This window comes from Erinaceus europaeus, chromosome 14 (assembly GCF_950295315.1).
Source record: "Erinaceus europaeus chromosome 14, mEriEur2.1, whole genome shotgun sequence".
Lineage (NCBI taxonomy): Eukaryota > Metazoa > Chordata > Mammalia > Eulipotyphla > Erinaceidae > Erinaceus > Erinaceus europaeus.
This window is the reverse complement of record NC_080175.1, coordinates 24,531,011-24,541,925: the sequence shown is the minus strand read 5'-3', so window position 1 is coordinate 24,541,925 and position 10,915 is coordinate 24,531,011. Positions and strand designations below refer to the sequence as shown.

The 10,915-nt window shown below is 43.0% G+C and overlaps 1 protein-coding gene across 2 annotated transcripts in view; it reads left to right on the top strand.

The window, feature by feature from the left end:
- The first annotated feature begins 259 nt into the window (after window positions 1-259).
- Window positions 260-10,915, top strand: part of SLK (STE20 like kinase) — a 50,225-nt gene continuing 39,569 nt past the window's right edge. For both annotated transcript variants that reach the window (XM_007530481.3, XM_007530476.3), the window contains exon 1: window positions 260-565. In XM_007530481.3, coding sequence (XP_007530543.1) covers window positions 416-565 — 150 coding nt within the window. In that variant the 5' untranslated portion in view covers window positions 260-415. The remainder of the gene's footprint in view (window positions 566-10,915) is intronic.

The window sequence follows — 10,915 nt, the reverse complement described above, 5'->3', positions numbered from 1 at the left end:
CGTGCGGCCCGAGGCGGGAGCGCTCCGCCTGCCGGCTGTGCGTCTCCCAGGCCGCTGGCCGCGTTCCTCCCCGGGAGTGGCCGCCGCCCCGGGAGTCTCGCCTTGACACGGGCCTAAGCCGCGCTGTCCGCGCCGCTCGGACCTGCCGGGCCGGGTGGGGTCTGCTTGCTCGGGGGCCACCCGGGAGGGCCGGCCGGGGGCCAGGGGCCCGTCCGCAGGGGCCGCCCGCGCAGCGCCCCCTCCCGGGGCCGGGGCCGGGGCCGGGGCCGCAGCCGCAGCCACAGGCGTGCCCCGCCTTCCCCGGGGACGGAGCGGCGGGAGCTGGGGGAACCCGCGCGCGGGAGGAGAAGAAACTTCGCCTCGTATTGTTGTTTCCCGTCCCTGAGAGCGAGGAACTCTGTCGGGAGGGGGGAAAATGTCCTTCTTCAATTTCCGGAAGATCTTCAAGTTGGGCAGCGACAAGAAGAAGAAGCAGTACGAGCACGTGAAGAGGGACCTGAACCCCGAGGAGTTTTGGGAGATCATCGGAGAGCTGGGCGACGGCGCCTTCGGGAAAGTGTACAAGGTAAGAGGGAGGGAGGGAAGGAGGGAGGAAGGGAGGGAGGACACGGGAAGTCGCCTGGAGAGATGCCGCGGCCCAGGCCCGCTCGCCCTTGTCGTCCCCGTCCCTTCCCTTGGCGAAGCTGCTCTGGAACTTTGTTCTGCCTGTCAGTCAAGTGGGGAGCGAGACGGCGGGGCTCGAGGATCAACAGCATGGGGCTGAGCAGCGTAAAGGCTGATGTTTGCGAGGGGGAGGCAAGATTCCAGTCCGCTGTCAGCTTGCTAGGACGCGAGGACTTTCTTTAAAGGAGGGGTCTAGCCATGGTGCCCAAGTGTGTTCAACCCGTTATGCTTTCCAGTACGTTTATATCCACCTATAGTAGCTGTTGGCACTCATGGTTGTGCTATGACAGTGCCCCCCCCAAGTCCAGGCATCCATAGCCAGCTGCAGAATTGTATCTACATAACCAGCTTTTGGGGAGAAAAGCAAAGTGACTGCTACCCGCAGACTATTTTTTGAACTCGTTGCTTGACAACATATACTACAAAATGGAATAGAGTGTCTGAGAAAATTTCCAGAAGCAAACCTGCACCTGGTACTGGTTTCTAGATATAATTACAATAATCATTGTCTAGAAGTCTATAGCAGAACTTAAGACATTAAGAAAATACCCACATTATTTCAAGAGAAAGAGGTTTGACGTTTCAACCTGAAGGCATTCATGTTAACTGTTTACTATCTCATAAGGAATATATGATGATGTCATTGGAATATTTTCATCCTGAAGGGTGAGATTTTTGTGAGACATAGTTTAGGAAGAAGGACTTAACAGAGTTGCCTAGAAATGAAAACAGTTTTTTTAATACAGTTTTTAAAGCACCTTTATATTATTTGACCCTAATAAAAGTCCTGAAAGGTAGGCTGGCTAGTAGTGTTTACATTTCTTGCTCTCTCTTCCTCTCTTTTAAAGATTTGTTTTATTACGTATGAGAATGTTTCATATGAGACAGAAAGACAAGCATCATGTACTGTGGTACACGAGGTGTTGGGGATTGAAGCAAGAACGTTATGTATGAAAGTCTGATGCTCTACCAGTCGAGCTGTTTCCCCCGCCACAGTAGTTTACATTTCATAGTGAGGACTCTGAGGCTTGGAAATTGTTCTCTGGTCTCCTGACCCCACATTTACTCTTATTTTTCATTTTAGCATTCTTTGGTAGAAATATGTTTTCCTCCTTTTTAAACACGGTCATGCCTTCACCTTTTTCATCTCTGCCCCACCCTCTTCTCAGACTCATTTTTCTTTGTGTGCTTTCAAAGATTTATATATTTTTTTTTACAAGAGGTAGAGATAGAGTGACAGAGCACTACTCATGGTGGTGGGGATTGAACTTGGGGCCTCTAGGGTTGCAGGCATGCAAAACCTGTGTTCTTAACATACTGAACTATCTCCCAGACTTTCTTACTGTGTTATTCATTCATTTATTTATTTATTGCCAGAGCACTGCTCAGCTCTGGTTTATGGTGGTGCGGGGGATTGAATGTGGGGCCTGGGAGCCTCAGGCATGAGAGTCTTTTGCATAACCTTTATACCATCTCCCCTGCTCCTCACTATATATTTAAAACACATATTCACATGAGTACTCTAGCATTGTCTCATATTAAAGTAAGTTGATAGAAGACCAGGAGCCAGAATTAAGGTATGCATTTAGCTTCACCTATTGCTTTAGTGCATAGTACATTTCTCTGTATTTGTTGGGATGAATGTATGTTATCTATATGTGGATGCCAGTGAAACTATTGTATGTTGTGTAAGTTCACAAAATGAACTTCAGTGTTTGTGGATTTCAGCAAGAACTTGTCTGTATAGATTCTGGTAGGAAGAGCAGTGGGAGTATCACTCCTGGGAGAGAAGAATTATGTTTTGGTGCTGACTGTAACCAGCATTTTGATCTTGGACTGAATACTTAACTCCACTGGGCTTCCATTTTATTAGCTGTAGAATCATAGCTTTCTTTCCTTCACCTGTGAGAATTCTTTATGTTTAGGAAAAGCAAAAATAAATTGGTGAGATCTTTGGTTCCCAGTTGTTGGATGCAGGCATTATGGACATATTTTTTAAAATAATTAATTATTATTATTATTTTTTTAAATTTAATCAGACCATGGTTCAGTTCTGGCTTATGATGATGCAAGGGATTGAACCTGGGACTTTGGAACCTCAGGCATGAGGGTCTCTTTGCATAACCATTATGCTATCTACCTCCTGACAATTTTTATGGTAAAAATGTTTTATTATGTAAAAGCAATGCTGTATTCAGATACTGACTCTGGAGTTGGGATATATCTCAGCTCCTTTAATAATAGCTTATGACCTGGAGGAATTATTAAACATTCCCTGTTTCACTTTCCTTATCAGTAAGACTTCTTCAGCATTTGAGAATTAGAGGAGATAATAAATTTCATACATGTAAAAAGGACCCAGTGAGCAATAGAAATTACTGTTTCTACATTTAGAGTTTATGGAAGCATAATGTGGGATGGAGCAGGAAAAGGGACCTAGGAAGATAGTAAACCCTATTCTTGGTTTCCAGTTATGTGGATTAATGTCTTTTAATTTAATTCCTCAGTGACTTCTTTTTTAGATTATAATATATCTCTGTAGTGACAGATTGACATTTTTTTTTCCATAAGTGACTTTGTATAGTGTAATACTCTAAAATTGTGCCAATGATAATTTTTGTGGGCTTGATGACCATTTTAGTGTAATATTTGAAAAGCATGAGTTCTTTATTATTATCTTTATTGATTTATCAGACAGAAACAACCAGAAATTGAGAGGGAAGGTGGTGAGAGAGTGGGAGAGAGACAGAGAGATGCCTGCAACACTGTTTCACCTCTGGTAAAGCTTTTCTGGTGGGGATCTGGGCCACAGACCAAGGTACTTGTGCATTGTAACATGTGTGCTTAACCAGGCATGCCATCACCCGGGCCCCTTTTCACTATTTTTTTTTTTTTGCCTCCAGGGTTATCTCTGGGGCTTGGTGCTGGCACTATGATTCCTTTTCTCCTGGTGGCCATTTTTCCATTTTTATTGTACAGGACAGAGGGAAATTGACAGAGGAGGGGGAGCTAAAGAGGGAGACAGAGAGAGACAGCTGCAGACCTGCTTCACCACTTGTGAAGCTACCCTCCTGCGGGTGGGGAGCTGGGGGCTTGAACCAGCATCTTTGTGCAGGTCCTTGCACTTGGTACTATGGTGCTTAACTGAGTGCGCCATTGACTGACCCCCTCTTTTCAGCTTTTTCATTTCACTAGTCTCAGCTTCTAAGTAAGCATGCATCTTTTAATTTGCCTTGCTTCTTTTTAAAATCATTTCTGTGGTGGTTGGGGGGTGGTTAATGGTTTATAGTGCAGTCATTGACACGTGGATACAGTTTCTCACCTCCTTGTGAAAGTTCTCTGCCAAACACTCTCACCCACAGCCTAGGTCCCAAGGTTTTCTGCAACCCCCCCTTCCCCAAAGTACTCTTCTTTGAAGCAATATATCATCCCTAGGTCCATTTTTTATTGTGTGTTCTCCCACCTTGTCCCTATTTATTAAGTCTGCCTAAAAGTGAGATCGTTTGGTATTTGTCCTTCTCTTTTGGCTTATCTCACTTAACATGATGTCTACAGTTTCCATCCAAGATGACACAAAGGCGTTGACTCTTTTACAACTTTTAATGGTAAATAGTATTCCGTTGTGTATATATCCCACAGTGTTTTTAGCCCCTCATCTATTGTTGGATGTCTGCAGGCTATTTATTGATGGGACTCAGTGCCCACAAGATGACTCCACCATGGTCCAATGCTTCTTCTTTTAATATTTTATTTTAATGAGATAGATAGATATAGAGTGGTAGACACAGGGAGAAAGACCATTACCTATAAGAAAGTTATTACCTATAAGCCTATGAAAAGAACTTTTAGTAGTCCTAGAAAGAGGAAAAAACAGTTAAAAACATAAATCAGAATATACAACTTAAAAGTCCTGACAGGTGCCAGGCCATGGAGCACCTGGTTGAGCGCACATAGTGCTAATCTCAAGGACTTGCTCAAGGATCCAGGTTTGAGCCCCCAGCTCCCCACCTACAGGAGGGATGCTTCACAAGCAGGAATGCATGTGTCTATATCTCAGCAAATAATAAAGTTAGCTCATTAACAGTCATCAGAGTCTTGGGATTTTGCCGGCATCTTTTTCTGAACTGATCCTTTTCCCTCCCCCGCCCCCCATAGGAAATCACTAGCCTGTCTTCAGGCTACATCTTTGCTTTTCTTTATAGTTTGCCACCTAGGTATATATCCCTAAACAGTACAAACTTGTTTTATATATACTTGAACTTTTACAGATGGAATCATACTGAGCATGTTTTGTGTCAGGGCCAGGGAGGTAGCAGTATGGTCAGGCAGGCCCCCTTCATTCCCGAGGCCCCAAGGTCTTAAGTGTTCAATCCCCAGCACCAACACCAGCCAGAGCTGAGCGGTGCTCTGGTCAGACAAACAAACAAAACCTCTCCAGGTGCTCAGCTGCTGAGCAAGTCCCCCTCCCATGATGATGTCTTTTGTTTATGATGTAGTCTGATCATTGATAATAAGATGCATTATTTTATTAACATGAGAGAGGGGAGAACCAGTGTATATTTTGTATCAGCATTATGTTGGGAGGTTTATTATTTTAATTTATTTATTTATTGGATAGAGACAGCTAGAAATCAAGAAGGAAGGGGGAGATAGAGAGGGAGAGAGACAGAGAGACATCTGCAGCCCTGCTTCACCACTTGCAAAGCTTTTCCCCTGCAGGTGGGAACCAGGGGCTCGAACTCAGGTCCCTGAGCATGGTAACATGTGCGCCCAACCAGGTGCGCCATTGCCCGCCCAGGAGGTTTATGTTTATCATATAGAGTTGTAGTTAGTTCAATTTCATTGTTTCATAGAATATATACATATATATGTATATATATCACCAATTACTGTTGCACTGTTAATGGATGTAGCCGTTGTTCTTTTGTTTTTGGCTGTTAGATGTGTGTGTGTATAGTTTTCCCTGACACTTCACTCAGGAGTTAAGTTGCTGAGTCATAGAGTAACGTACCTTTAGTTTTATTAGATGATGCCAGACAACTAATTTAGCATTCTTCCTAGCCATGTGTGGGAATTTCTTTGCTCTGTAATCTTGCCAACATTTGATATGTCAGGATTTTTCTTTCCTCCAGGGTTGTCGCTGGGGCTCAGTGCTGGCACTATAAATCCACTGCTCCCTGCGGCCTTTTTTCCATTTTATTTGCTAGGACAGAGCAAGTGAGAGAGGAGGGGGAGCCTGAGAGGGGAAGATATATAGACACATGTGAAGCATCCCTCCTGTAGGTGGGGAGCTGGGGGCTCAAACCTGGATCCTTGAGCAAGTCCTTGAGATTAGTACTATGTGCGCTCAACCAGGTGCTCCATGGCCTGGCACCTGTCAGGACTTTTAAGTTGTATATTCTGATTTATGTTTTTAACTGTTTTTTCCTCTTTCTAGGACTACTAAAAGTTCTTTTCATAGGTTTATAGGTAATTCAGATTTTTTATTTCATGTTTAGTTCTCATGCTCCTATGTATGCATTTTTCTTTTTAAGATTAAACAAAAATTATTTTATGAGAAACGGAAATGGATAGAATCCAGAGCAATATTCTGGCACATGTGTTTCTGAATATTGAATGGGGTGTGTGTGGGTATGGGGTTGTGTGTTTCATGAGAAAGTGAGAGGCGGCTTTTTTTTTTTTCCCCCACCAGTTTTATCATTGGGGCTTGGTGCCTGCATGACTCTGCTGTTCCTGGCAGCCATTTTCCCCTTTTCCCTTCATTTTTTAAAAGTCTTTTTAAAAAAAATATTTATTTATTTATTCCCTTTTGTTGCCCTTGTTGTTTTATTGTTGGAGTTATTATTGCCGTCGTCATTGTTGGATAGGACAGAGAGAAATAGAGGAGGGGAAGGCAGAAGGGGAGAGAAAGATAGACACCTGCAGACCTGCTTCACCACCTGTGAAGCGAGACTCCCCTGCAGGTGGGGAGCCGGTGGCTCCAACCAGGATCCTTACGCTGGGATCTTTCTGCCATTCCTTGTGCTTTGTGCCACGTGCGCTTAACCTGCTGTGCTACTGCCAGGCTCCCAGGACTTCATGTTTTAAGTTCAACACTCTAGTCATTGAACCACTCCTGGGCTGTTTTCTTTTTTGAATTCCAGACCCATATATTCAGCTAATAGAGATCTCAACTGAGTTTCATAGACCCTTTAAATAAACCCAGAGCATCAACTAGCTGAACTTACACTGTTAGGCCCAGATTTGCTTTTCTTGTGCTCCCCATTCGCTGATTGACCCCACATGTACATTTGCCTTTACCGGAGATGTGACAGTTGTTTTTTCACAGTAAAGATACACACACTTGTAGCATTTCTGTGTACAAACAAGGAGTTAGAAGAAAGGGAAACAACAAACTCAGTCCCCCTTACCATTGAACTCAGAAAGATAAAATACCTTGGGACAAATCTCATGAATGAGGTGAAGGACCTTTATAACAAAAACTATAGGACATAGTTAAGAGAAATAGAGAAAATGGAAGAACATTCCTTGTCAGACTGGAACAATAAGTGTTATTAAAATGGCCATTCTGTCTACATCAAACTGAAAAGCTTCTGCAAAGCAAAAGAAACCATCATCAAAGCAGAAAGACACCTCCCTGTCTGTTCATGCCAGCTGCTCACTTCAGAGTTTGACGAGTTTGGGGCACTAGAGTGAAGATGCAAGAAGGGGAAAGGAAGGAATTGTACCTTTCCATCTGTTTCCACTGAATTTCCTGTTTGCTTTCCTTGCCTGTGGTTACTATCATCTAGTGGAAATTCTTCATCCCAGCAAAAGCAGTTTCTTTCTGTAGCCGCAGCTGAATCCAGTTGATAGTTTTCCCAGGGCGAGCTTTAGAGCCATTTGCAAAACCAGTTGGCTGACCTCCTTTTCCTCAAAAGGTACCACAAGTCAACCTGCTCTCTTAAGCCGAGGTATCAGTGCCAGCTCTGCAGCACCCTCTCCTCAGGCCTGGCGGCAGTGCTGTAGAGCTCTTCCTGATAAGTCCAGTCTTTTCTGACTCTTCTGGTCCCTGGAGGCACTTTTTCCTCCCAAAGTTGATATCCAGCAACGTAACTTTTTCTGAGTTGTTGTCTTTTTGATACTTTGTTCTTCTTCTTAATCATTTCAGTTATCTAGTTAACAATGTAATTAATATTGGTTAATTTAAATTCTATTACAGGAATCAGATGATGCCTTTCTGCTAATTGGATCTTTACTGGTACAGAGGTTAAATGAAATAATAAATTGAGAGTGTAGAGAATAGTGCTTGGCTCAAAATAATTGCATTGCACCAGGGAAGTGGAATAATGGCATTTGTAAAAAAGAATATGTAGGGAGTCGGGTGGTAGGTAGCGTAGTGGGTTAAGCACATGTGGCGCTAGCTCAAGGACGGGTGTAAGGATCCCGGTTCAAGCCTCTGGCTCTTCACCTGCAAGGGGGGGGGTCCCCTCACAAGTGGTGAAGCAGGTCTGTAGGTGTCTATCTTTCTCTCCCCCTTCTGTCTTCCCCTTCTCTCTGTCCTATCTAACAAAAGCGACGACAACCATAAAAAAAAAAAAAAATCAACAAGGGCAACAAACAGGAAAATAAATATTAAAAAAAGAATTTATGCTATCTTCTGTTAATATATCCCCTTTGCACTTTTCTGTTCATAAATAAAAGATACATCTTTAAGTTATCTCATGACTTTAGCAGCAGCACGCAAAAGCTGATGACTTTTTTTTTCTTTTTGTTGTTGCCCTTTTTTTTATTGTTGTAGTTATTGTTACTGATGTTGTCATTGTTAGATAGGACAGAGAGAAATGGAGAGAGTAGGGAAAGACAGAAAGGGGGAGAGAAAGACACCTGCAGACCTGCTTCACTGCCTATGAAACGACTCCCCTGCAGGTGGGGGGCTGGGAATTTGAACCGGGATCCTTATGCGGGTCCTTGCGCTTCGCACCACAAGCGGCTGACCCTCTGTGCTACTGCCTGACTCCCAAGCCGAATGACTTTTGACTCCCTTTATGTATTATCTTTCAGTCAGTTTCCTACCAGGGTTCATATTTCAGAGTGTTCATTTCCAGGGACATTTCCCCATAGTAGTACATTAAAATGGTGAGAGAAGGGCTTATCTCTCACTGACTGACTTCCTCTGACTTAGGGGAGGGTGCCTTCTAATTATCACTGTCCCAGCTGAGAGACAAACTTAATGCCATATCTTACCAATTCTGACAGTTTTTTTTACTTTTCAGCATGTCTGAAATTGGAGCCTGGGCGCCTGGGGAGACAACATAATGGTTATGCAAAAGACTTCAGTGTTTTAGGCACCAAGGTCTCAGGTTCAAACCCTAGCACTGCCATAAGCCAGAACTAAGCAGTGCTTTGGTAAATATAAATATATAAAGAAAGAAAGAAATTGGATTCAGTCTTCCACTCTAGAATGTCTTTCAGATCAACACTCAGAGAGGGGGATAGGAGCTATGCCATAGCACTGAAGCTTTCTCTGATGGGCAGAAGTTGGGTTCAGACCTGGGTTGTGCACTTAGCAAGGCAGGTACACTATCCAGGTGAGCTATTTCATTCATATATATATATGTATTTTTATACATATATATATATATGAATGAAAAGAAATTCTGCTTCACTAAGCCTGCCTGCCTTCCTTCCTTCCATTTTCCAGTTAGAAGGTGAGAAGTGGAGAGACAGAGAAGAGAGACACCACAGTACTAATCTACTGCTTATGAAGCTTCTTCGCCTTTGCATGGTGTTTCTATTTGGTAGCTGAGTCACCAAGACTTTCAATGACCAGTGAATGATATTTTGTGGAAAAACACAAATGTTAGATAACTCTGAGTGAAAATTGATCTGGAGGAGTCAAACTTAAATAGGAACTATTTAAATTTTTATGGGGGCCAGGCAGTGGCACACCTTGTTGAGCACTCGCATTACAAAACACAAGGACCCAGGTTCAAGCCCCCAGTTGCCACCTGCAGGGGGTAAAGCTTTCCAAGTGGTAAAGCAGTTCTGCAGGTATCTCACTCTCTCTCTCTCTGTCTCTCTCTCTCTCTCTCCTCTCTCTCTCTCTTGCTATCTTCCCTTTCCTTTCAGTTTCTGGCTGTCTCTATCCAATAAATAAGAAAAGGTAATAATTTTTTTAATGTATTTTATGCTCAAGGATTATAGACATATAATGAATGCATTTTTGGGTTCAAATATGTCCAAAAGAGTTCTTTTTAAAAAAAGTTAGTGGGCAGAGGGTAGATAGCATAATGGTTATGCAAACAGACTCTCATGCCTGCGGCTCCAAAGTCCCAGGTTCAATCCCCCACACCACCATAAGCCAGAGCTGAGCAGTGCTCTGGTGGAAAAAAAAAAAAGTAGTAACAATTTTGAATGGTAATGTATTACCATGGTTTAATTAGTAATTAAAAAAATTTATTATTTATTCCCTTTTGTTGCCCTTGTTGTTTTATTGTTGTAGTTATTGATGTCATCATTGTTGGATAGGATAGAGAGAAATGGGGAGAGGAGGGAAAGGCAGGGAGAGAAAGACACCTGCAGAGCTGCTTCACCGCCTGTGAAGCGAACCTCCAGCAGGTGGCGAGCCGGGGGCTGGAACCCTGAACCTTACGCTGGTCTTTGAACTTTGTGCTGCGTGTGCTTGACATGCTGCACTACTGCCGACTCCCTAATTAGTAATTTCTTTCTTTCGTAGATCATGAAATAACGTTATTTGGGTTACTTAGCAATTTTTTTTAATTAAAAAGATTTTTTAAATATTTATTTACCCTTTTGTTGCTCTTGTTTTTTATTGTTGTAGTTATTGTTGTTATTAATGTCGTTGGATAGGACAGAGAGAAATGGAGAGAAGAGTGGAAGACAGAGAGGGGGAGAGAAAGAGAGACACCTGCAGACCTGCTTCACCGCTTGTGAAGTGACTCCCATGCAGGTGGGGAGCCGGGGCTCGAACAGGGATCCTTATGCGGGTCCTTGCGCTTTGCGCCACGTGCGCTTAACTTGCTGCATTACCGCCCAACTCCTGCAATTTTTAAAAATCTTTATTTTATTTTTATTTATTTATTTTTCTATCTTATTTTTCCTGAGGAAGTAAAACAGTTATAACCTACTTAGGAAACATCCCAGATGCATGCTATATTTAATTTTCGTCATCATCTCCAAAGTTGATAGCCTCTGATAAATATCTCGTATACATTTTTTTCGTATGTACTTTACTACTTCTGTTTGAAAA